The sequence below is a fragment of the Lygodium microphyllum genome, chromosome 4 (assembly GCF_053477565.2).
Source record: "Lygodium microphyllum isolate KBCC chromosome 4, Lygodium_microphyllum_v1.1.10, whole genome shotgun sequence".
In the NCBI taxonomy this organism is placed as follows: Eukaryota; Viridiplantae; Streptophyta; class Polypodiopsida; order Schizaeales; family Lygodiaceae; genus Lygodium; species Lygodium microphyllum.
Genome location: NC_141138.1, coordinates 175,457,341 through 175,484,792, shown reverse-complemented (window position 1 = coordinate 175,484,792; position 27,452 = coordinate 175,457,341). Strand labels below are relative to the sequence as shown.

General features: G+C 40.4%; 1 protein-coding gene across 2 annotated transcripts in view; it reads right to left on the bottom strand.

Moving 5' to 3' along the window:
- Positions 1–26,803, bottom strand: part of LOC148037939 (YebC-like protein) — a 49,635-nt gene extending 22,832 nt beyond the window's left edge. Inside the window, exons 1-2 of one of the 2 annotated variants that reach the window (XM_087676972.1) lie at positions 26,511–26,803; positions 7,216–7,322 (exon numbers count right to left, since the gene is read on the bottom strand). In XM_087676972.1, the coding sequence (XP_087533098.1) occupies positions 7,216–7,322; positions 26,511–26,622 (219 nt within the window). In that variant the 5' untranslated portion in view covers positions 26,623–26,803. Of the gene's footprint in view, positions 1–7,215; positions 7,485–26,510 lie in introns of both variants that reach the window. The other variant, XM_087676971.1, reaches the window with a different exon arrangement.
- Between the last annotated feature and the right edge of the window lie 649 nt (positions 26,804–27,452).

Below are 27,452 nucleotides of genomic sequence, written 5' to 3'. Positions count from 1 at the left end.
ACTGTTGGAGACACTTTTCACCCAGTCTACATGTGCACAGGGCACATTTCACCCACTTTACATGATGAAAAGGTGGAAGGGTATTTTGCCCTCTTTTTCCTATAAAAAGGGCACATTGAGAGCCTCTACATACTATTTGGAGCTTTACTTGACCAAGACACTCATTGTATCAAAAGGGAAGCTGTTGCAGCTGTCCTAAAGCCACTTCTACAGGTTTATAGCTGATCCTTCACCTTAATTTTGATACTTCAATAGCTTGTGCTGTATTCACCACTTATCTCTTGTATTTTCAGCATAGAATCTAGTCTACACATTGCTAAAACAGTGCTTTTACAGCCTTCAACTGTGTACATCTTGTGTATGATTCTTTCCCAATTTGTGGTGTATTTTCTTAACCTTAGTTTCAGCTGTAATCTCAGCCTAATATCAATTGAATCTTTGCACAATGGTAGCTGTAATTCACCCTTGTGTGTGAGTAATCTGAACTTTGGTTCTTGTTCCAAGCGTCTTCTATCATTGATATAAAAGCTGGCCTTAAATCAAGCGACAGAGACCAAGACCTACTTCTGCCACTCCAACCAAGTTCGAAAGTGATGAAACAAGAGAAGAGGAGGGTCTCACATGTGAGCAAGAAGCTTGGGACATGAAGGATCAACATGCATATGCCATCTTGATGAGTTCACTTACTCCCAAGGCGGCAACATAGTTTGGATCTGATCAATGGTAAACTCATTAGCAAATGCAGTTCAATGAAGGTGAGTCTATTTAAGACAAGATCGTGAGAAATCAATGAGAAAAAGAGCATCCTATTTTGGCTGCTGACAATAAAGTCATCAAGTCTGAAAGTGTAGGAAATATTAAAGTTCCCATATCAGATTCAGAAATCACCATAAAGGATGTCTTGTATGTGCCAGAGCCCAAGAAGGTTTGTTGTCCATTGCAAAAGTTACAGGTAATAATTTGTGTTTTGATGGCTCGTGTGGAGTTTCTTTCAAAGGATACAGGTCCTGTGACGTAAAAGGAGAAATTTGGTATTCAACCAAAACAGAAATTCAACCTCTAGAAGTTTACTTACAATCATATTGCAGGCATTGTAAAGCATTAAGATCTATTTCTTTGGCATATTAGATTTGGGCATTTGCTAATCTCTAGAATTCACAGGACAGCAAACTTGGTGAAAGGGCTTCCCTCTTTTACTATTACAAGTAACATCTGTAAAGCTTATTAGGAAGGCAAGCGGCAAAGAGGCCATTTCCTCATGAAGCTGACTTCCGTGCCAAAGAAGTATTGGATCTCATTCACATGGATATTTGTGGACCTATTAATCCTTGTTCTCTTGGGGGTCATCAATATTTCATGTCGATTGTAGATGAGCTTACCAAAATGACTTCGGTTCCTTTACTCAAGGCTAAATCTAAAGCCTTTACCAAATTTGAGGATGATTTTACCAACATGACTTCGGTTTCTTTACTCAAGGCTAAATTTGAAGCCTTCACCAAATTTTAAGACTAGTATACTTTAGTGGAGAATCAAAGTAGTAAAAGTTTGAAAATTTTAAGAGCTCTACAAAAGATGAGGAGTTTGTTAATGAAGTCTTTAATGGGCTCTACAAACTAGATGCTAGTATGGCTGTTGTAGACTCCATGGAAACCATTTTCAAGTATAAAATTATCAGTGTCTTATTTCAAGCCTTTTGGCTGCACTCCATATATGCATGTGATATTTGTGGAATATAGTGCAATAAATAAAGCCTACAAGCTTTGGAAACCAAACAAAAAGTTAAAGATATGAAAACTTTCATAAAGATGGTGATGAAGATGCAAATGGTTTCCAATTTCCCTCTTCCGCTTCACCTCAACCTGAGGAGGACATAGAATGCAACATAGAAATTGTCCAGATTCCATTGCATCATCTTCATCCTCCTCTGCCAAAACCAGTTCACCTATAGCCGGTAATAAAGCTTCTACTAAAATGACTGATAACTATGTTAAAGATTCTAAACTCATATAGTGGACGTGACACCCCCTCCCCTCTTGCTATTCTTTGTTCACTGTGAGTGTGTGTGGCTGAATCTTTTAGGGCATCCTTGCAGATCAAAAGTTGTCTATGACTATATTCTCATATGGTCAAAGTGCTATTGCTTTTGCAAAGAATCTTGTGTATCATACTAAGGCAAAGCATATTGGAGTTGCCTGCCCTTTTACTCAAGAGCAAGTACAAGCTGGAGTAATAAATTTGCAATTTGGCACTTCTAAAGATAATCTTGCTGATATATTTACCAAAGCCTTGAAAGGGAAATAATTAAAGAGTATTACTCGAAGCATTGGCATTGGTTCTCCCAAATGGATCTAAAGAGGTGTTGGAGTGCCCCTTCTAATTTGAGGACTCTAGAAACAGATTCTCACTAAATAAACTTCCTACTTGCTATAAGGACTCTCAAAATACCCTGAATAGCAAAAATAAAAATTAGGATTTCTGTTATTTACATGGTAGTGCCACATGGCATTGGTAAGTGAACTTGCTAATATGGCATTCCATGTGGTATAGATCAATGGCAGTTACAGAACATTGATGAGATAATCCCAAATGCATCTCTCATGTCCATTGTCCTAGCTGGTTTGATAGAGTCTTACTAAAGTTTTGCCACTACTCTTCATTTTGCTTGTAAAGGATACTATAATTGAGTCGGTATCCTTGTTGTTGCAAGAAGATCAACCTTGAGTTAATCGTGCGAGTATTGTTATGGGAGATCAGGCATTTGCAGCCAGCCATAAGGGCAAAAGGCAAATCATGGCAGCAATTTGGTTTTGACGCAAAGAACAACTAAGCCCTACTTTCTAACTCTTGTGTCACTAAAAAAAAAGGGTAAGAAGAAGAAAAGTGCAGCTATCGTAGCCTGAAGATCTCATTGCACATGGAAATGATAAAAAAGCACACATGGCAAGCTCAAACATTCGTCCATCTTATGCATTTGTGGTTAGATGCTTGTAAGATCCTTAAGCACATACACACTGCCTATCTATGGCAAAAGCCAAGGATACTTCGTATTTTTTATAGTGGTTCTTCAAAGCACATCACCTCTTTTCGTGGACTATTCATCTCATTACTACCGGACGCACCCAACGGAAGATCAATCATTTATGCCAACTCGCACCTTATGCAATCAAAGGTGTTGGCGAAATTCCTATTGTTACAGTAAATGGGGGTACCATCATGCTCAAAGATATCTTGAGCGTACTTGGCATTAAGAGAAACTTGCTTTCAGGTTCAACCATTTCATGTGTTGGTTGATTCTTAGAATCTATATTGCTAGATATAGTGTGTATGACTTGGTGATGGAGATGACCTTGTTGTTGCAAGCACATTGTCTAATGGACTCTGCTGAAACCAACCTTGCTCCTCAGACAAGGTGGTAATAACCTGATTAATCAATAATTGCAACAAGCAATTAAAGAATACAAACTAAAATGCACAATTTATCCCTTAATCTTGGATGATGGACAACCTGTTGGCCCCATAATAATTAGCACCCCTCACGGTATTTCTTTATCTTTTATTACAAATGGATGGAGTACACTTGGATTCTTTAATTTCCTTCATTGATCCAAGTACCTCTTGCTATCCTAAATGACCAAAAAGCCTACAAACGAATTTGCCCCTTGACTTGCTTGGGGATAATCTCTTGAAATTCCCAATTCCCATGACTTAAATTCAAGTCTCTAGGCCTTCAGTTTTAGCATGCTTCTCGAGGCAGCTATCAAACCCTAATGTTTGCTGTAAATTAGGGCTTACAGCAAAGATTCATCAAAATCTTTACCTCCAATGGCTGAATGTGTTAAAATTTGTTGAGAAAGAATGAGAATAGGCTGGGGGGTGAGAGAGAATGCCAATGAGAGAGAAATTTCTCATTTTCTTCGCATGAGAGAGGTGAAATCTGTTGTTGCCCTATCTTGACAGCCCCACAAGCTGTCACCAACAGCCAAGGAGCCCCAAAAAGCTGTCACCCCCCTGTTGCGTGCTATTAGCGCTTGTTGGGAGCGTCTATAAGCTATTGCCTAGGCTGATTTGGCTGCTCCTAAATGGTCTTTTCTTGTTGGCAGTGGCGAGAGAGGGGGAAAATGGCCAACAATAATCACAACGTCCCACCAACCTTTCCTCACTTGCATGGGCAGCCTTCCAAATCCAATTTCCAACATTATCAAGGCTCAGAAAAATAATCTAGCTGGCCAACATTTACATTGGTTATGCCAATTTATCATCCTAGTAATCTTGAGCACTCATTAGCATAAGAACTAGCATTACTTAATTAAAAATGCCCGATTCCCTAGCATCAACACTAACACTTATGGCTAAATAAACGTTCAATGCCGAATTTTAATGGTACCACCTAGTACCTATTAGATATAACTTATTACAACTTTTGCCTTCAACACCACCTGATATCTTAGGGTCCTAGGTCCCACACTGTGAAATAACTATCCTACACATCACACATGTAAGTCACATTTACACATTTGATTATCTATTAATCAAATGCTAAGCAAAGCATCAAAATTTCACATCCTTGTGACACTTTACAAGCTTGATTTGTATGAGAGGATAGCATTAAAGGATGCACGAGCAATTGAGCTAAAAACCATGGATGATACTGAGTTGTGACATGCTCAATTTGGTCAACTTAGTTATGGCAACTTGCTTCATCTTAAAAGCAAAAAAAAGATGCTTAATCCTCAATCATTTGTGCCAACAATGGTTCCTTTGTGGGTATTGATGAGATTTCTATTGTTGCAATAAATGGGGATCCCATCATGCTAAAAGATGTCTTATATGTGTGTGGCTAGCTTTTTTAAAATAAAACTTGAGATGCCCCAAACTACTTGACTATGTTTACGAGATGCGATGATCACGCTAGTTTTCAGAGCAACATTGTGTGAGGGCGTGCAACGGAAGAACATGAATGCAGAGACAAAGGAAGAGAGACAAGAGGAGAAAGAAGAAAAAATCTGCACTAACTGAAGATGAATGCTGAATACAAGAGTGTGGACTGATTAGTCCTTGCATGCAGCCCAAGGCATCAGTGAGGGCACTAGATCAGGCTGAGAATGATGATGGCAGCAACGCTAGAGACATAGGAGAATGCCGAAGATGAAGTGTGCTCTTGAAATCTGCAGAAAAGAATGATCAGCCAAGTTGGGGAGGCAACTATAAATAGCAAAAAAGCCCCAAAACTGGCTGACCTGCATCTGGGATCAAAAATATGAGTGACCTGCCACCAGAAATCTAGCAACTGCAATAAATGCAGTCTGATTGCACAATAATGCTGCAGAAATGACAATCTGGCAGTACGGATGCTGACAAAAGTAATTGATCCATGTGGACAGTGATGTTCCATATATTAGGAAGATTTATGAGCCAATCAATCAGATGATTGAAAATATTCCAGATTGAAAACTTGCTGTGAATATGTGGAATCAATATTACTTTCTACTTACTTATCCAACTTATCCTAAGTTCCAACCCAAGGACCTCCAAGCAGATGTAGAGATGGCTGGAGGTTGAAATTCAGCTTTTTAAAAGTTAGTTTCTACTTCAAAGCAACATAGATTAATAAAAAATTAACTTCAAACTACCACAATAAAGTGAGAATGCTTAGATGGCCTGATGCTTATAACCTCATCCATCTTTTTCAAATCTTTATGTAATTACTTGTAAGTATTATAATATTAATTTATATAATTATTTTTAATATAATTATGATAATAAATAAGGGCTAATTTTGGTTAATATTGTGTTTAACTTATAGATTCCTTGTCAATATTAACTTGGTGGCAAAAATATAAAGCGGCTTATTTGAGCCGCTTCTTCAAACTTGACTATCCGAATTCTCAACCAAATATGCTCATCATTACCATTGCTTGGAGCACCTTCAATCATATCCACACAAAGAAAAGAAATTGCTTAGGAATCCAAAAAGCAAAGGACCTTGTTTTCCTCAATGCAAATCAACATTTGTTAACAAATATAAAGTCAAAGCACACTCGACACACACATATAGACCTCCATAAAAGTAAATAGAATCCTAGATCAATGCTAGATACAAGTAACGAGCAAGATAATGATGAAGAGGATCTTCGAAAAGCAACTGAAGACTATGATATAGGTTGGATTGCCACATCCAATGCGCATATGCTGCTGTCACTAGGCCTGTGGAGCTATGGCCTATAGTTGCGTGCTATCGCCCTATAGCTCGATGATGTCGCCACCTGTTGTCAACTGTCGCCAAGATTTTCTCTCTCCTCCAAATGCTGTGTTTGTAGTTTCTGGCTGCCACCTGACATTCTCTCACCTGTCATATGCATTTGCATCTAACTATTGTGCAGATTTTCTATCTCCTTAGGTACCTACAGTTTTAGTCTTTCTCTCTCCTGCATTGCTGTCTACATCAAATCCAGCCTTCCTTGGCTGCGTTTGCTAGTGTTCAACACTCCGAGGCTGCCTTTGCTGCGATTCGGTATCCGTTTGGAGTACAACACACTCTACAGCTTATAACCTCTACCTTGATCCTAGAGATACAAGACTTCGAGTTTGAGTATTCACTACATAGTGTGTTTGTTGCATGAGCACTGTATATTCATTATTCATTCACTTTATTATTCATTGTGTTCATCGTCTCTGAGTTACCCTAACTGTGTTTTGAGTTTATCGATCTATGCTTTGTCATACAATTGGTTTCATGCTTTTTGTGTTTAGAGCATTTCTTCACACAACCTTGCACCAATAATGCTCAAAATCCAATGTTATCCAGCAGCACCGTAGGCTGCCATTGACAAATGTCTCAAATGCAGCAAGAAACATCTAGCAAAAGCTGGACATCTCATACCATGTGAGAATGCACACTCAATGGAAGCAATAAGCATGTGAGACAAGATCACACAGACATATGAACAAAAAAGAAAGCATAGACACAAGATAGATCAGAATGCAGACTCCATAACCAGGTTGCATTTGAATACAGTTGGAAAAATGTAGCATGCACACACACGATTCTTGCATAGCATACCAACAGTTATCTGCAATGATAAACAATCGAGCTTGTTCTAGATACATAAACTCATGTTTTTAGAAGCATTGGTTACACTTGTTGAAATGAAGATGAATTCTAGAATGCACCATTATGTCAACTCAGCACATATTACAAAAAGGCATTTTACTGACCTTTCTCAGTGCTATTTTACTAGAGCGCCTTCCCATTTGAACAGGCATAGTGGTCCATAATTTTCGATTTTGGAAGAGTAGGCTGCTTTGGAAGTATAAGTCAGATCCTGTGGTGTTTGTAGCAGGATACACTGTTTTATTGCTCAAGGAAACATTTACAAAGTTTGAAGATTCTCCATCTCGACTTTTGATGCTGCTCAAAGTTACAACACTTCTAAACCCAACATTCTTTTCACCATAGCGAAGATAACACAAACATACTTCCAATTCTGCAATAAAAAAGCAAGATTGCATAATATTTTAGACATTAACAACATTATCTGCAATAACATTTTATGGCATGAAGAACTGAAGAAAATTTAAAACAAATTGAAGAACTACCAGTCTACAAAATTTACCAAGTTCAATATCTATCAGATATTAGCCTTCCAGATCTAATTCATCCCTACTCCTATGACCTCCCTTCCCCTCTGCCTTGGCCCCTTCCCATGCCAAGGAGCAGAACCTACCCATATCAGCACCCCTTCTACACACACCCCATTGGGATCCGCTATCCTTGCAACCTACTTAACAATTTAGAATTTTGGAAAGAGTCCTTGCACTTGCAAATACCTAATATGCTTAATCATTTGATCCATGACGAAATTCAATGAGGAAATTAAATCAAGCTCTTGTGAATTAAGGTATAAACATTGAGAAATGATTCCAGCCATAGACAAATGTATAGTTGCCAAGAAACATGTTTCCTACCTAAGCATAACGTCTGAAACATTTGCATGTTTTGTGAAGGTAAGAAACACCTTGATTAGATGTCATGAGGACATGTATTTTGAAAACCCCACTTAAAATGTGGATTAATTTTTAATCACATGGCTAAGTAAATATTGCACATGTGAGCTGTAATTGGGATTAGAGTAAATTTTACGAGCTCGGGACCCGAGGAAATCACGAGATGTCAAAGGCAAAAGTTGTTATAAGTTATGCCGCACAAGTACTTGGTGGTATCTAATGCCAGTTGTTGACCTAGGTCATTCATTTGGACATAAGTGTCAATTACTGACACTAGAGAAGTGGTATTTAATGGTACCTAACGCCAATCTGATGGTCAAAGTTGGCACAGAGACACTCGGGAATGGAAGTTGCCTAGCAAATTTAATTATTGACCAATTTGATTATTTTTTAGGGCACATAAATAATTATTAGATTAATTTTCAATATTTAAAGACTGAAATTTAATATTTAATTATGGATAATGCTGGAAAAACCATTTGGGAAGGCTGCCACTTGTCCAAAATGCCCATGCAAGACTAAAAAAGGTCTTTAGAGGCTGGAGAGAGGCATTTTTAGGGTATTCAGCTTGCAAGAGAGAGAGAGGAGATGTTGTTGGTTTGATTTGCAGCCATTGGAGGACCTTCTGAGGCAGCCAAGGGCAGGAGAAGACCAATCAACAGCAGGTCACAATATCTACAAGCTGTTGAAACAAGGCAGCCAGCAGTAAATGACTAATTTTCATCAGTTCTTTGTATCTACAAGCTGTTGTGCAAGGCAGCAACTGCAATTGACTGATTCTCAGTCATTCTTCGCGACAAAACTGAATTTTCCCTCTCTACAGCATTCTCTCTCATCTCCCAGCCATTTCACAGCCTTGCTCCGAAGATCTCAGCATTTAGACCCTTGGAGGCTGAGAAATTGCAAATTTCTCTGCTGTAAAGCCTAATTTACAGCAGAAATTAGGATATAACTGCAGCCTCGGGAAGAGTGCCAAAATTTGAAAGCTCCAAGACTTGGATTTTTCGAGGCTAAAGGTGAATTTCAGCTAAATTCAGGTGGAGGACTAGCCAACCATTGAATTTGGGGCATTTCCATCGTCTATGAAGTGGGTAAAGACCAATTAAGTGCCCGAATCAAGGGGCAAATCAGATTAAAGACTTGTTGGTCACTCTAGACAGCAAGTGGAGTTTGGATTGCGAAGGGGATCGGGAGAATCCCATTGTAAATCAACTTCTTCTTCAATAAAGCTAAAGAAATACCGAAAGAGGCACCAATTTTGGGACCAATCAGGTATGCATTGTCCGAGATCAATAGGTAAATTTGTATTTTCAGATTTGCATTACTTGTTTTCTGTTGTAATTAAGTTGTAATCAGGGATTCACCACCCATCCACAGAAGAAAGGCTGGTTACGTGGTTTTGTTGCCGAGACACCACTCAATCCCTTGATTAGATGGACCTAAGGCACCTAATTGCAAACCAAAGCTTTGTGCTAGTGCTGATTTTTACTCTCAGCTGAGAAATTACAAGAATATATCTTCATACAGTGAGATGGATTGAAGCAATGATGATGCCTCTCAGTATGATCGTTCACATGGGAATGAAGGAAATGCAATGCCTGACCTTGGACAAGGCGCAGACCATGAGCTGAAAATGTTGCTATTGGGCAAGATGCACAACCTTCAAGGCATAAGAAGGCTGATGACCAGCAAAGTGAAGAGGAATTTTATGACCAATTCAAGAATTGGATGAGGACAGCAGCAAATCTCTTTGTTAAATTGGCAAAGGATCCTCAATTTACCCGATTTTTGAATGCTCCAAAGAAGGACAGCAAAGGCAAGAAGAAGAAGATATCTTCTACACCTTCGGGACAAGAAGATACACTAAAGATAATGCCAAACCCTTCATATGAAGCCCCCAAAGATGCTAATGAAATAAAACAGTTGGTACCTATGGAGCAAGGAATGCAAATGCAAGGCCATCACAAAAAGTGTCAATCCAATAGATTTTGGATAGCCGGACAGGCATACTATGATGTGGTAGCCATGATATTTTGGTGGAAGCACAATTTTTCATGCTATGATTGGACAAGGACCACATACGAGAATGTATGGCACAAATCCCTATGGTATGCAACAACCAATGCATGGTGTGCAAGGCCCAATGTATTCGCGTATGGCTAGAAATATGCAAAACCCTACGTATGGCAGCATTGGCTTGATACTCGGGGCACAAAGTAGCATATTTGGTATTGTATCTACACCCCCAAATGCTTATGTGCTCAAGCAATGAATATTGGTCATGCAAATGCTCCATTTGGCGTTGGTTTTGATGTAAATTTAGCAAATGCATCCTTTTTGCAGCAGCCAGTGTATGACAACTTGACACCCAAAGGGGCAACAAAAGACTATGATGAGGATAGAAAATGAGTGAAGTTTCAGTCCTTCAATGGTGTACAAGATAGGCTAAAAGCTTTGACTTTCTTTCAACAGTTTGATACAGCCTATTGAGGGGGAACTTCATGGAGTCCTCAAAGATTCGAAAGGCAACCACTTTCTTGAAAGGGAATGCATTACAGTGGTGGTCCACTCTTTTGATGCAAGGTAGGGCACCGTCAACATGGGTACAATTTAAGCAAATGTTTGCATCGAATTGGTTGACAAGTACCTTTAAGGTGGACGTCATGACAACTTGGAACAAGCTAGATACTAAGGAATGTAAGAACTAGGAGCAATATAATAAGAAGTTTTGGAATGCACTGCTGCCTATTACTTCTTATTGCCCCGTACCCCTTTATGAGCAAGTGGAAAAATATGTTTGTGGGCTGCCCAAAGGAATCAGAGATTTTTGCATTAAATCCATCGTATCTAGCATGTCTTAGCTTATAGAGATTGCTGCTATAGCCAATACTTTGCTACGTTGTCGTGATATTATGAGAACGCAGTGTGAAAAAGTATGGAATGTATCATCATCCGACTTTTTTATTGATCTAGAGAGTCAATGTGATTTGAGCCATTAGTACTAGTGTGAGTTGCATGGATTATCCGAAAATACTAGATTTTTGGATATTTTAGTCTATTTTTTATATTATTTATTGTAAAAATCCGAAAAAGTTAAAAAAAGCTTCTAGATTAGGATGGCATGCAAAAAGCTAGTTGCTTTTTCAACCAATTATTGGATTTTCACAAGAGGGAACAGATTGACGAAATCGTGCGTGTCGCGATCGCTGTAAATAAACTGAAAACTGCAGATTGAACTGAAAGAAGAAGAAAGAGTGATCTGGGAGATCCGTAATCAAGCATCCTAGGATTTTACCCCCCTTTTGGAGCCAACAGGGCCATCAGATTTGGGTTCAGAGCAGCAGAGAAGGAGTTGTAATTTTGATGCACGTTTTGTTCTACGAAGAAGCTCCAGGAGATCTAATGCTTGGAGATTGCTTCTAAGTAGTGCGAAGATTCCAAGTTATTTCAATACATATTGATTCAATTCATTGTGCTTTGTCTTTGTAGTGTTTACCACTTGGGTATTCTCTATCTTCTCTTCCATCTCCTATCTCTACTTCCTTCTACTTCTGATCCTCGATGGATTCGACCTTTCGACAAGAACCCCTCCAACAGCATGGGAAGGATTCGGGCTTCCTAGAGAGTGGGGAGAAGCCGAATAAAAAGTTGTTTAAGGCTGAGAAAAGGGGCAGATCTGAAAATCAGCCTAAAACGAGACCAAAACAACAAAGAAAGGGGTCAAAAACATTGGCACAACATAGGGAATTGATGGCTGCAAATAAATGTTTTATTTGTGAACAGGAGGGTCACATTGCAAAGGATATCCAAATAGGCAATAAGCTGGAAAATCAAAAAATCAAGAAGATTCTAAAGGAAAGAAGCCCAAAACATCAGTGGAATTGGTGCTCGATGTTATTAGTGATCAACCCAATGATGATGCTACTGAGTTGTGCAGAGCATGAGGCAAAATTAGGGATCAGCATGCATTGATTTTCTTTGATAATGGTGCACGAGCCAACTTCATCTCTGTTGACATGGCCGCCCATCTAGGCATCAGAGAGGATGAAATGGGACCCATGGGGAAAGTTGGAATGGCATGTAAAAGCCATGCAAAGCCCGTCTCACTGCTCATTGGAAAGCTTCGATTACATATACAAGGATATGTGGACACCAAAGAGTTCTTCATTGCTCCACTTGAGGGTTGTGATGTATTGCTTGGTATGCCATGGTGTCACCGTATGCATGCAGTGATTGATTCTCGTGCAACAAATATCACTATTCAGCATAAGGAAAAGGTGCTCACACTTGATGTAAAGTTAAAAGGTGAATTTGTCTCTATTGTATTTGCAACTGCCATTTCCAAAGTAATGAAAAATCATCTTTCGCATACTTGGTTTTTACTAAGGATAAAGATGATAGTGAGAATGTTGGAAACATGTCTAAGTTAGAGAAGAATCGCATGTCATTTCTGAAAATGTATGTTGATTGCTTCTCTCAATCACTTCTAGGGCAGCTACTACCTAAAAGGCCAGAAGATCATGGCACAGATCTTATCCCTGGAAGTAGCCCACCTAATAAGCCACCCTACAGAGTCAATGCAACCCAACAAGAGGAGATTATGAGTCAGGTAAATGAGCTGTTAAAAAAAGGGTTGATTCAGCCCAGCTCATCTCCTTTTTGTTCTCTAGTGCTTTTGGTGCAGAAAAATAATGGTTTATGGCATATGTGCATTGATTATCGTGCTCTAAACAAGATCACAATAAAGAATCGCTTTCCGATTCCTTGGATCGATGATGTTATGGATAAATTACAAGAGACAGCCATATTTAGCCATATAGATTTGAAAAGCGGGTATCATCAGATACGCATTAGACCAAAAGATGTGCCTAAGACAGCTTTTAGAACATCTTTTGGTTTGTATGAGTTTCTTGTTATGCCTTTTGGACTTACGAATGCTCCTGCCACTTTAATCGGATGATGGATCGTATCTTCAAGCCACATAGAAGATTTGTGGGCACTTTCTTTGATGATATGATTGTCTTTTCAAAGAACAAGGCAGAGCATAAAAAACACTTAGACATTGTATTCAATGAATTGCGTTACCATAGGCTAGTTATCAATGACAAGAAAAGTAAATTTTTCTTGCATGAAATCCACTTTCTAGGGCATATTGTATTGGTTAATGGTATTCGCATGGACCTGTAAAGGTTGAAGCAATACAATTATGGCCACCTTTGAGAAATGTGCATGAGATTCACAGCTTCTTGGGTTTATGTTCTTACTATAGGAAGTATGTACACGGGTTTGCTGAAATTGCATCTCCATTGCATGCCTTGCAAAAGGAGGATATGCCATTTCGATGGACAGTAATGGAAATTTCAGCATTTGAAAAGTTGAAGAAAAAGATGACTTCAAATCATGTGCTTATGTTGCCCGATCTAAGAAAGTCGTTCATAGTTCAATATGATGCATGTGGTAATAGCGTTGGGGCTGTTCTTACACAAGATGGCGGAGTTATGGCTTATGAGAGCCGAATTCTCCACGATACAGAAAAGAATTTGCAAGTCTATGAGAAAGAGCTATTGGCTGTAATGTCCCCATTACTTAGTTTATTTTAATAAACAATGTGTGTATACATTCCGAAGAAAATTAATTTATGCTGCATATCCACACATGGAAAAAAACTGCAAAACCTCTACAGGATTTACAGAAAGCAGGACTGGTTTACTAGAATAGTCTAAAATCTCATATCATGTTTAGATGACTTAATTTCCACGTCAGACGGATCCAAATATATACTGTGACTTATTTTGAAGAGAATAAGTCATCTAAGACAAAAGATCGATAAAAATAACACAATTTACAAAAATCGTTATTTTCGCCTATTTTTGATGGATTTTCGCAATTCTGCTCGCGTTCCCTTGTCGATTAGATGCGTTCCGATCGTTTTGAGTACTCGAACAACTATATTTGGAGTTCATATGACGAAGTTATGATCCAAACAAGTTGCAGGGTAGAAATAAACGAAAATCTTTGTCATCGATGATGTCATCAAAAACGCCAAAAAGCAGGCGCCCTCTCTTTACCCCCCACCATATAAACAGGGGTAGAGCGTCACATCAAAACACACACAGACACAACCACCCATGCAGATGTCACTCTGCTGCTATTGACGCGACGAAGCTCTATTGCAATCAGTCGAGCCTCTCTCTCTCTCTCTCTCTCTCTCTCTCTCTCTCTCTCTCTCTCTCTCTCTCTCTCTCTCTCTCTCCACCCCTACACGAAAGCGTTGCCCGAACCCATCAAGCTTCTTCCATGGCTCCCAAGAGAAGTCGAGATGCTGAGCGAGGTCACGCTCAGAGACCTCCCCAACACGAGGAAGTAATCGCCGCTGTTGCTGATGAAACTCAACACGATGCTAAAGCACAAGTAGAAGTTTACTCCAAACCCATTCAAACCGAAGAACCAGCCATCCCGTAACAAATCAAGGCTGCGGCTATAAACCGTAGTCACGATGGATGGCCAAACGAAGATAATCAGGTCAGTACCCAAGATATGGATCACGAAACTTACTTAGACTTGTAAAAGCACGTTAGTATTATCAAGTGCTTTTTAGGAAGGAACACGGAAATTGATAAAGAGGATAGATTCTATGCATCGCATTGACAACTATGTTAAAATGTCTTATGGTTATGATTGCTTTTGGATTTGTGAATGATGAATTATGGCTCTTATGATTCCGGGCTTGCACAGTCAGACGAATTGTGGATTGTGGTAGTTTGGGACATTGGGGTCTCCAACCCAATGCTCCCTTACACTCTGCGGAGTGTGGAAAAGCTCACATGCGGGTGCGGATCCTACGCTCCCGAGGAAGGTAGGTGTTATTTATTTGATCACTCGAGCACCTAAGAGAGCAAAGGGCTAAGTTGTAAGTGCCCTTGTTATGTAAGACGACTCCTGAGGCTCAGGGAAGCTTAGAGAGCCTCTAAGCCAATAAATTTCCCTGTTGACCGCGGACGGAGTGCGATCACATACAGCCCAATCCCGAGGGATTGGAAGGTCCTATCCTAGGCTGGACAGTGTCTTTCTGCTGAAAGACGGTTTTGTACCACTCTGCGGAGTGATAGCTCTGGATGTTATTATGAAATAAAGTATCTGATTTTCCGAATTGTTTGTTATGTGCTAAAGGTTGAGTTTAATGAACCTAGTCTAACAGAGTAATAAAAGGAAGCTGATTTTATATGTCCAAACAGTGTGGTAGTATGCTTTGCTAATTAGAAAACTAATCAAACCCATCGAGAAAAGTGGGAGGCTTCGATCCTGACGATTGGACGCCTATGGCTGGGTGCACCCGATAAGTCGGGTAACTTTCCAACATTAGATAGAGCTGATTAAATCGTGGCCCTCCCAATACCGGTAGGATTAATTACTAGGTTTAACGCCATTTTAGGGGGCCAGAGCTGAGATTTTACCTTATCGGTAAGGTGATCGAGTTACACTCTCCCCGTCTCTCACTCTCTTTGAACTAAGTGCGGTGTTAACCTCATTCCTACCTTTGATTGATTACAAAGTGGTCTTTCTTAGGTGGGCGTTACATTACTGTTAGGGGTGACTTGTCCACGCTTTCCCTATGAAGTAAAACTGAGATTCCCATGTTCAACTAAGTCCAAGGTTTCCCATGGGGAGACGGGATGGTGATGTGCATGGATATGATTTTCAATCGACTACTAGAGGACTCCTCCGGGTCTGTTGAAGGAGGCACCTCACATGTGGTATTAGAGCCTAGGTTTCAAAGGAGCCTAGGTTTCAAGAGAGCTTTTAGCGTAAGGTTAATTAGTCAACATGTAAAAGAAATTAATAAAATAACCACAATTGTTTGAAGAAAACTGTTGTTGAACATCTTGCACTAACAGTAGCATACACATTGTGCTCATCAAGAACTTAGCGATAAGGAAGCTACAAGTTTGCGGGATATTTTTCCCATCATGTATCAAGTAGCCTTAGGGTTGAATAATTTCTCATTCCGCGAGGCTATATTTGAGATAATGGAAATGATCTTTATTCCTCCAATTGTACTGCAACCTTATCCTAACACATGGTACATGAGAGATTTATGGCCAAGGAATGGGTCACATATGGAGATATATTGTGAGCATAACATTCTTTTTCATTATGAACTATTTCGATGGGCTGAACAACTAAGGATAGTTAAGATATATCTTTTGTTCCGTGCATTTGCTGAATGGTTACTAGACATTGGGGATGAGCCTGTATCTGAAACCTTGTGGGTATATCGGAAAGTGTTACAAATAGTACCACCCGAGAGAGGGGTTGTAGTACCAAGAAGACCTTATTTTGGTATTGGATGTTTTGGTTATCCCCAAGAGCCACCATATTATGTTGTTTGCCATGTACATGAGAATCCCCCAAGATATAAGAATATAGACCGTGATACTTTTCATGAGAAATGGATCCATGAGATGATGTATTGGTAGATCATAGTATGATCAAATTTATCTTTGTAAGTACTTTTCATAAATATAAAGTCTCGTTATTATTGAAGAGTGAGTTATGAGCTTATAATGATAGTTGAGCTGTTTTGGCAAGTTAATGATGAAATACGCTTTATGGAGTATGTTTGAGATCATATACTCCACTGCTTGTGTGCCAATCAAACATGTTGGAATTAAGAGAAAGCGTAATGGCTATCTTAGAAAAGATTCATCTATGGAATTATTTGAGCTAAAACTAAAGCCCAAATCTAGGGAAGGGATGACCCTTACCTATACTTAGTCTCAACTCTATACGAAGATGTAAAAGTCCATCTCAAGTTGTTGAAATGGTTTGAGGACCTCAACTTGATAAGACTTTGTAAAAGTATGATACTCTTTGAAATGATAAGGCAAGATACATACATGGAAAAATTATAATGAGAAATAAATGAATGTATGACCAATATACAAAGGTTCTCTCTCTCAATAGGATCGCCTTCTTGGGAGTGTAAAGAAAAAAATAAATTTTTAAAAAAATTATGAGCTTCCAGAGTATCCCAATCTCCCAAAATCTTATCGATTCCTAGAGACACCTCATTTTGAAACAAAGAAGTTACGGAGATAATTAGAATCACCAAACTAGTGCGAATTGATAAAACATATAAGGAACTCCAAGAAAAGAAGTTTATTCTCAAGCAGACACCAACACCTAGGTTTAATGGTGAAAGACCCAAGGTGAAGCAAGATGCAAAAGCATGGCTTGAGGCTTTGGACGACTATTTCCTAGCCGCTGAAACTACTGCTACAAATCAATCCATGACTGCTCGTCTTCATCTTACTCGCGAAGCTAAGCTTTGGTGGAAACAATTTTGCCAAGATAAAGAAGTAACAGAAGCTTCCCAAACTTGGGAGGAGATCAAAGAAGTTGTGAAAGGACGTTATCTTCCCCCATCTTTTGAATCAATAAAGATGAATGAATTCTACAACTTACGACAATTAAGCCTAACCTTGGAATGATACTATTCCAAGTTTGTGAGTTTGCGCAAATATGCACCCCTAATGACAACATCTCAACAGATTGCAAGGTTTTGCCAAGGACTAAATCCACCTTTGGAAACTCGCCTCAAATCAATGAGACCAGCGACTCTCGAAGATGCTCTTATGCGAGCAAAACCTATGGCCAAAAAAATCACTCGAAATGGCCAATGGAACCATCCAATAAACAACTATGAAAGGGCTACCAAAACCGTGGTATCGACATGACTAATGGCAGAGGAAATGGTAGAGCTAATGCAATCACCCAAGGACCAAATGGGATAGGAATCGGGCAATGCTACCAGTGCGGAAGGACTAGACACCTAAGGACTAATTGTCCTAACCGTCCTCAAAATCCTAGCCCAAACCAGGTTGGTGGAAGAGGCCGAGGGAATGGCAACAACCACCCAGGCCGTGGACGTGGAAGAACAGCTAGTGCCCGGGTAAATACCATGATTGGACAGCTCGAGGAATGCACGTTAGGTGAAGAATTTGAAAGAGGATCCATTCATGCTACTATGGAAAAGAAAGGAGCGGACCACCAATGTTCAGTAATTCAATCTCCAGTTACTTACAAGGGTACGTCGTTTATGATCTTAATTGATTGTGGTAACACGCATTCCTTTCTTGCACCTAAGACAGTTAAAAGATTGCATCTAGAATCCAGGGGAACAAGGAAAATGATAGTAGAATTGGTTAGTGGGAAGGAAATCGCCTCAACCGAAACTGTAGGGAAACTTCAATTTCAGTTAGACAGCCATATAACTGAAACAAAATTTCGAATCCTACCACTAGGATGCTACGATTGCATTCTGGGAATGGATTGGCTCAAGAAGAACAAAGCCCAGAATCTCTGTGCTGAAGAGGAAATAATCTTTTAAGACTTGAAAGGAGAAACCGTAAAGGCATATGGGAAAGCTGGAAGAACTAGAGTCCAACTAGCCAAGGCAAGTCGACTCAGTAAGGGATTGAAGAAAGGTCAACCAATCTACATGATCCGATTGAATAAGGTCGAAAAGATTAATGAAGGCACTCTACCTTCGCGGATCAATGACTTCGAGGATGTCTTCCCAAAGGAATTGACTCAACTACCTCCAAAGCGTAAGGTTGATCATGAAATAAAATTGATTCTTGGAGCCGAGCCAGTGTCAAAACGACCGTACAAAATGTCTATTCCTGAAGCTATTGAGCTTGAGGAACAACTGAGGCAACTGATAGAACAAGGATTTATCCGCCCAAGTAATTCACCTTGGGAGACGCCTGTCCTCTTCCAGAAAAAGAAGGATGGAACACTTAGACTCTGCATTGACCTCAAAGGACTAAAACAGGTTACGATAAAAAAACAAGTACCCCATACCCAAGATAGACAAACTCTTAGATCACTTACACGAAGCCAAGGTTTTTTTCAAGATTGATCTAAGATCCGGATACTATCAAATTCGAATCAAGGAACAAGATATCCCAAAGACTGCCTTCAACACTAGGTATGGTCATTATGAATTTTTAGTCATGCCATTCAGATTGACTAATGCCCCAGCTACATTCAATCGTCTAATGCAAGACATCTTTCAACCATATCTAGATGATTTTGTGCTAGTATTTTTTGACGATATACTAGTATATTCCAAATCAATAGAGAAACATGAAGGTCACTTAAAGATCACTCTAGTAACACTTCGTTCTTGATAGCTACGTTCTCCACTTGCTCACAGTACTTCTTAATCTTGGTCTACCTCTTCAGCCTGAAAAGTTTGCTTCACAAATTGTACAACATTGGTGAGTACCATATGGAAATGATATTTCTCAACAAACTTGCCCTGAATTAAATTCTTAGACTCTAGCATCCACCAAGCAACGTGCAAGATGGCTTGTGCCAGCACAAGATCATGAGGCCCCAACAAAGAAAACTCAACATCTCTGAAGAGTGCTATCTTAAGGGTAGAAGCCGTGATGGACAAGGTTGAGGCTGCCTTCACAACATTTTGACCCTCACTTTGGAAGTTTTGATCTTTGGGTTAGGCTTCTTGGAGCAATTCTTAGCAATATCCCTCATCTACTTACACGTGAAACACTCATTCTCTTCATTGAGCTTCATTTGTTCCTCCCGAGAGCAACCGCTATCGTAGAAGTATCAACCCCCTACTCATGGACTTGCCCTTCTCTTTGGCTTTAGCAACAATGGATTGGTTAGATTGACCCATCTTTGTGCGCTTCTCTCGCATCTCATCGGTAGTAGCCAACTCCATTACCCACTCCAAAGAATCTCAACGTTGTGCCTTCACGTCAATCGAAACAATGTTGTGCAAGCTATCAACAAACTTGGAAACAATCACATCCTCAATAAGGGGAAAAAGATACTATTAGCAAACATTTGTATCTTGTACCATCATTCCTACCTATGAGCCTTAGTCTGAGACTCTTGAGTCAAACGAGGACATTAGGAGCTCTAACATTGTCTTTGTATGTCATTTTATGTGCTTTTGGCACTTTATAGAGGATACATTACTGCATTTCTTTTTGGGTACTATGTCCTAGGACCCCATTATGGGCTTACCCACTTTATTACCAGTTGTGGCCTCAATTTACCTATATATAGGCAACATGCCCTCTCACTCTTGTTATCCATCATTGATCCTTTGTGATCAGCCAGCCCTCCTCGTTCTCTCACCCCTTGCTATCTAGCACCCACACCAATGCATAGAACCACGTGTTGGGCCTGATTGTTGCAACCTTTGATTCTTCAGCCATTGCAGTCAGATTGTTCCTTCTCTCACCTGCATTCTCTTTCTCTCTCCTATTGGTGTTGGATTTTCTTTCCGCTACACACTCACGTGGTATCATAGCCACACATGAGACCCAGAGTTTCTTGAAGAGGAGCAGTTGTCCATCTTTGCAAACCAGCTAGGCAACACTTCTCAGACCTGAAAATCTATGTTTGATCATCAACCAATGCAGGGCGTCCTGTTTTGAAGCCCCTCACTGCTATGTTTTTGCAGCAACAACCCTACTTCACCTGCATTTTATGCAGGTTGTCAGTTCAACTGCTGTGTTTTATCTCTCGGACCTTTCAGCTGACCTGGGTAGCAGGGATTTCAGGTGCACAGACCTTATCCAGAGCAGGACAGTCCCTCCATTGCAAGGCAACCAGGTGTCTTCTTCCTGGGTGGCCCTTTCTTGTCACCAACTAGGCAGCACATGCAGCAGTTTTCAAGCTGTGTTTTCATCCTACACCCTTGCCCATCTGCATTTCGCAGATTTGCCTGGCATTACATACTTCTTCACCTCGGATACTCCCCATCTATCATTGTTGTACATCAGTCCTTTCTAATCAGCCAACTAATGGACCCCAAACAAACGGAGAACACCCAATGCAATACCTTTTTTTTCTAGTGTTTTCTTCAAAGGTATTCTTGAAGGACATCTATCATGGACGTGTATGCTTTGGGGGATCGTGTGGATCGGTGAAACCAACCTTCCATTCTCTCCCTTCTTATTCTTTTGAGGCTTCTACTCCCTGATTGGCAATGTTAGCACCCCCTATGCAAGTGCCTATCCTACCCTAAGCTAGATGGGACAAACTACCCTATATGGTCCTGCAAAGTTGAGTGCATTCTCAACACCTACAAGGTTTGGGATTTTGTTGCAATATCTATACCTCGACCTATTGTGGATCACCGCAATGGTGCAACCTCGAACTCAATGGCTTTATGGGATTGGTTGAATACTACAGCCCACTTGTTTCCCTTTTTGACTTGTGCAAATTTCGTGCTCATGCATATAAGACGTATCCACATTGCTGCAGAGGTTCAAAAGAGATTGGCAACTCTCTATGGATCCAAACATTTGGGCATCATCTCTCTCTCAAGTTCAAGCTACAATAGCTCTCTATCGTAGATTCCCCTATGATTAGGGATAACATCCACAAGATGGAGATTCAAAATGAGCTTATAATCCCTTGGTAAGGACATTCCTTCGAAGGACCTAGTTGTGACACTTCCCTCGTATCTTCCGTCACCGACCTATAATGTGTTCTACACTAGTCTTCTCACCTCTCATACAAGGGAGACTCGCTTGGAAGGAGCCAATCTCATTCGTTCTTGAGCAAGATGGATGTCACAAGGCAATACATTCTGGTGGAGCCCGTGTACATAGCCATGCTTTTACAGCATTATCTACAGGTACAAGACAAGCCAAGCAAAAGAAAGGGAAGAGGAAAAAATCAATGTCATTTTCTGACTCTAATTCAACTTTTGTGGAGAAGCATAGAGGGCGTCCTATGTGTCCTCATTGTGGGAAGACCTCACCTCGAGGAGAAGTGTTGGAAGAAATACCCTCACCTCCGTCTAGGAGCGAAGAATGGATCTACATCAAAGCCTCTGTCTACCTCTACTTTGACACCAGCTATTACCACTGAGTCTTTTTTTTTTCACATTCATCAAGTGAAGGAGCCTTCTTCGGCTATCTCGTCTTCTGAGCAGGCCTTGGCTCATCAACCGCGATACATCAAGTCATATAAGTCAAGGAGATTTGTTGCAACATCTTCATCCATCTCAGGATATAGTCATTGTTGGTGACATTTGTTTGGTTTCTATTCGTGGCATTGGTAGTTTACCATTATTGCCTGATCATCCATTGAGCTCCATTTCAAAAATCATACACGTTCTAGACTTGGGCTTCCCACTCCTCTCTGTTCATGGCCTTACTAGACTCCATACCTTACCTGTCTTCACCAAGCAAGCCATCTTTGTGTAGGATTCTTCTACTGGAGCCACTCTTATGACATGTTGGCAAGAAAGAGGGCTATACATGCTCCATTCCCTTCCATTGTACAAGGCCCTTCGAAGCAATTTTCCATTGTCACGCCAATTTCTGGATGTGCACCATCTATCCCATAAGTTTCATCCCATCCCCCACCATTCTTTTAGTGGTTCCCTCATACCTCCCATCCCTTTCAAAGGGGGATGATATCGATGATGCGGCTATGGATTCCTTGGCCCTTTGTGTCTTAAAGGCGGATTCCTAGGATCTTAAGGAGCTTCTTCAAGGATTACAATCTACTTGGGGACTTTCCTTTATATGGAAACCTCTTTCTTTCAACATAGAGCGCCACTTTATACCAGTTGTAATCCCTGTTTGCACATATATAGGCAGCCAACCCTCTCTCTCATTATCCATCATTGATCCTTTGTGATCAACTAGCCACCCTCATCCTCTCATCCCCCTGCTACCCGTTAGCATGTTAAGTCAGCTCATGAGTGATTTTGGGATGTGCCTTAGAGGGACAGACCATCCTGAGTATTTTAGGTATTTTTTAATTATCATTATGATGATTTTTTGGCATTATTGGCATATTCTTGCCTTTATATTCTGGCTCCCTTCTCCACGGTCCATCATTCACCACCACTAGAAGATTCCAATGTAAGGTCCTATTGGAGAGAGGGAGCCAGTGCCAATGCCCACGTAGCTAGTGACACTCTTATACGCAACTATCTCGTGTTTGGTATATGGATTCCATTTCCCAAGCACATCTCTCAGTTCTCCTTGGCAATGTTCTTGTGTTTTCTCTTTTCTATTTCTTCCGTCTTATGTTCAGCAATTTATTTCAACATGCTTCTATGCTTCCATTGTTGCATCCACCTCTAACATGGTTTCTTATTTCAAGATCCACATTTGTGTTGCTATCTCATGCTAATTATTGATCATCTGTATCTGCTACAGCTAGACAACTAGTTTTTGGGGCTTTTTCAGCCTTTTGAACTCTGCATTTTGCTACTACATTTCCCTACTAGACAGTGTTGATTGCATTTCATACTATTGCTGCTTGCATTTAGCAAGCAAAGGTATCCGCATCCTCTTCTTGTTTTTGCCTAAAGGGCTCCCGCTCCTTCCTTTGCTCTAATTTGTAGTCCATCAAAGTAAAGTACTAAAGAAAGGTTGACTCATCTAGGCCCAGGTGCTCACTCCATGTGTTTTGAGGTACGACTCCCAACATAGATCCAATGCATTTGCCTCTTCTAAACGTGAAGAATCTTAAATCCCTCCGTTTGCCACACTAAGGCGAGGTCACTCTTCACCTCCTTCACTTACACAAGCTTCCCATCGCACTTTTCATCAAACTTTAGAATGCTTAATTTCTTCGTCATCGCTACTTGTTCCTTCTCAGTTAAACTCTAGAAGCATGCAAAGACCTACTAAATGGTTAGGGGTAGACGCAAAAGGCAAGTGGAAACACTCAAGGTGGCCTGAGACACCTCGTTAAGAAAGATTGAAGGCAAGGTAACCATGAAACGTTTCACCTCCAAAATGTTTCGCCCCTAGAACATTGCGTTTCACTCCGAAACATTTCATCTTTGGGCAAGTTCCAAGTGAGTCGCCAATTGAAACAGATGAATAATACATGTGAGAGTTTTTTTTTATAAACAATGAATTTGAACTTATGCATTTATACCATGCAAATCTTTTCCTATCAACAAATGCCGTCTTTTTTTTTGGGTGAGATCAATAAGAATGGTACCCTCTTAACATAGTGTGCAAAAACCCTCAAAAAAGCAAGAAAAAACCATTTTTTCCATTTTAAAATCATGTTTCAGTCAACCCTTTCCCTCAAGGCATTTTGCATTTCAGTGAAACGTTTCAGCTCTTTCACGCGTTTCACATTTAAAACACATTTCACAATTACCATGATTGAAGGTATTAGAAATGTGAGTAGAAATGAATGAGTGCTCTTGCCTAGCGTGTCCCAATCCTCAATGTGAACTTGTTGGTGGAGAAAAGCAAAGAGTGCTGGCCTTCTCGTTGTTAACCGGTGATATATTGTGCCACCAAGCCGTACTAAACTCTTCATCTGCTGAATTTGGACCACTAACTATTCCAATCGCTCCATATGCCACCCCATATCAACAACCTCCCTTCAAGCTAGGAGATTATCAAACAAAAAGAAGTTGCCCCACTTTGGAGTATAATGAGCTCTTGGCAAAGTGACATCACCTCCGAGTATATTGCCTCCACCACTACTCATGTTGCCTCCACTTCCCTCGCAAGATCTATATACAAAGCATCTTTGTACAAAGCATCCACGGGTAGAAAAAGCAAATTCTTGCAACCTGCAATAAAGAAGAAGCAAAATAGAATCCTCCAATCCAATCAATTGTCGCCCTTCGAGAGTTGGCTCTAATACCAATTGTAAGAGTCACAATCCTAATGCATAACTCAACAAAAGATGAAAGAACCCAAGAAAGATGGAAGAGTTTCTCAAATCTTTATTACCACAGTTTAATAGAGATTTGTAAAAGTATCAGCTCCGAGAGCCCACACATGAGCCAGCACTTCAAATCCACAAAGTCCCCCAACTGTCCTATCTAGGATAGTTCTTCACTCTCTCTCGATCTTTCCAAAAGAGTCCACCTCAAGCAAGCTATGACACTCCAGCTCACCTCAATCTCACATTCCCTCCAACACACGAGCAAGACTCCCTCTGCATCATCTTGGAGAAGGTGATCATTGCATTTCATAGCCCACAAATGGTATCATCAGGATGTTACATATGGAAGTCTAGCAGACAATCTGGGTCTCTTAAATAAACACTAAATATAATCAATTCTGGTGAAGATAAAAACTGAAAAGGGACCAGAGTACTGGAAAGAGCAAGAAACTTAAACATTTTCTACCATGCTGCAAAACACAGGTAAGGGCAGTACAACCCCCACAGATTCCAGTAGAGAATTTTTGTAGAAGTGAGCAAGAGATTGGGAGGTGGGTTGCAGCAGAATTGTGCAGCATTGGTGTGGCACGAGAGATTGGAGCATCGCTGGCTCCATTTACAATCTGTAATTATGTGTCTTGACACTAACTCCGAGTATTGTAAACCCAGAAGGACCATGAGAGAAATTTGAGTGCACCTTCAAGAAGCCATCATGAACAAGATCCACCTCAAGTTCTCGACTGTGAAAACAACGATAACCATGGATCCTGAAAAAGTGCAAACAACATTCATGCAGCAAACCTCTACATATGTACATGGCCCGAGTATGTTGCTATCTTGTTCCATGAGTGGTTCAAGGGGCAATATACTTCACTCACACTTCCATCAACCACAACAAGCTTTGTGTGAAGTTGGTTAACTCTTTATTCTGTACTTAACCTGATCCAGATGAAACTTTTCTGGTTTTTTTTCATGCAAGTGGAGGTTGCAACGGCATGGACAACCAACTGCCTATATGAGAACCAAAAGCTGAAAGAAGATTTTGGTATTCAATATACCAGAGTGCGTGCATTGTGTACAAGTGGGGACATTGCTCAATCAGGTGGGAATTCAGAAACAAACCATCAAGGATTGCAATATCTTCAAAACTTATTGTCTATTGAGTAGGTCTTTAAGGAAATTACATGGTAACGGTTTCACTCGATTCAGCTGCAATTGAGTACTCACCAAGGAAAGAGAGCACTCGTGTCAATGATTCTAGCCAATAACATGATTCTATCCAAGTGGTGGTATCTACGCATAACAACTGCTTCTTGCCCACAAAGGACAGGTACAAGAACTGCCCACACTTTGGACACCGTTTCTGGGATCCTCGGGGGATGTGTCTCGACAAGGCATTGGACCATGATTTCTTTTGGCCCGCAATAAAGGAGTGGTTAGATCGGTACTTCAAAACCAAACATTCCATACATGAAATCGTTGGTCTTGCTGAGGGTAAAAGATTCCAAAAAAACACCATGACGAACATAAAGCAGCAAGTTGAGAAAGCAATAGCACGTAATCCCTCCTTTGAAATCAACTTGAATGGAGAGGTGTGCCATGTTTCTTGACTGAATTGTGGCGGGGTGAATAATTTGGCAAGCAGTAAGATACATTGCAAAGACTACAAAAGTAGGTGAACAGTTAGCCAAGCAGTGAGATGCATTGCAAAGACAACACACACACACACACACACACACTCTCTCTCTCTCTCTCTCTCTCTCTCTCTCTCTCTCTCATTGTAGCAAAGGCCTCACCTACATAATTGGTGAAGTAGACAGAGCGGCCACAGCTTAGTTTCTGAAATGCGCTCCGATACCTCGACGAAGAGGAGAGCAGAAACGACGGGTTTCCAGCCAAAACTCCCATTTCTGCCGGGCTACAGCAACATGTAACCTGCTTCCACTGTCCGGTCTAGAAGCGCAGTGACATAGAGCACGAACCAATAGCGTGCCACCAAAAGTGGCCCCGAGACCAGCCAAAATGGCCCGTAGGAATGCTTTGTTACTAGTACCACTGACTCAAGCTGGTTACACACCAATGGCCAACGCTCCAAATTTAGCATCTTTGCATTCTTTCCCCTCATAGGCTCACTGTTTGATCAAATGTGAGGATTAGCAAATGATAAATGTCACTAAAGGCCTCTCCACTAACCCTATTGAAGGATACTTCCTTCTTTGCAAGCAAAATAGGATCGACCTAGGTGTTGGATCATTGCATCACATTTGATTCAACAAGAGGTTGAGGCATTGGTGATTGGGTGGTCACAACCATGCTTAATAATCGTTTAGCAATGTTTCCATCCAAGTCCTTGTGCACAAGGTTGTTTGGCACTTGGCTACAATCAAGGAGATCTTGGCTTGTTATATTTTTCACCCACATTTGGTGCCTCTATATCTAGGACTACCTATGAATATCCATGTTATCGCATGATACATCCCGTAGATTATGATGTCATGCTTCAAAGGCCATATTCTACTAGCAAAGAATCCAACTCTTATGTTGATAGGGCCCTTGAGGCTTGCCTATTCATCTTAGCCTTATTCTACATTAACATCATAGCCCCTTAGTCATGCTCCACAAAATGATTTTTCATAGCGTTCTTGCCTTTGAAGATGAAGTAGCTTGGCAATGCACACTCTATAGTATTTACATAAGATAGATAGCTAACCACTTCCTACTATCATTTGTCTTGTCAT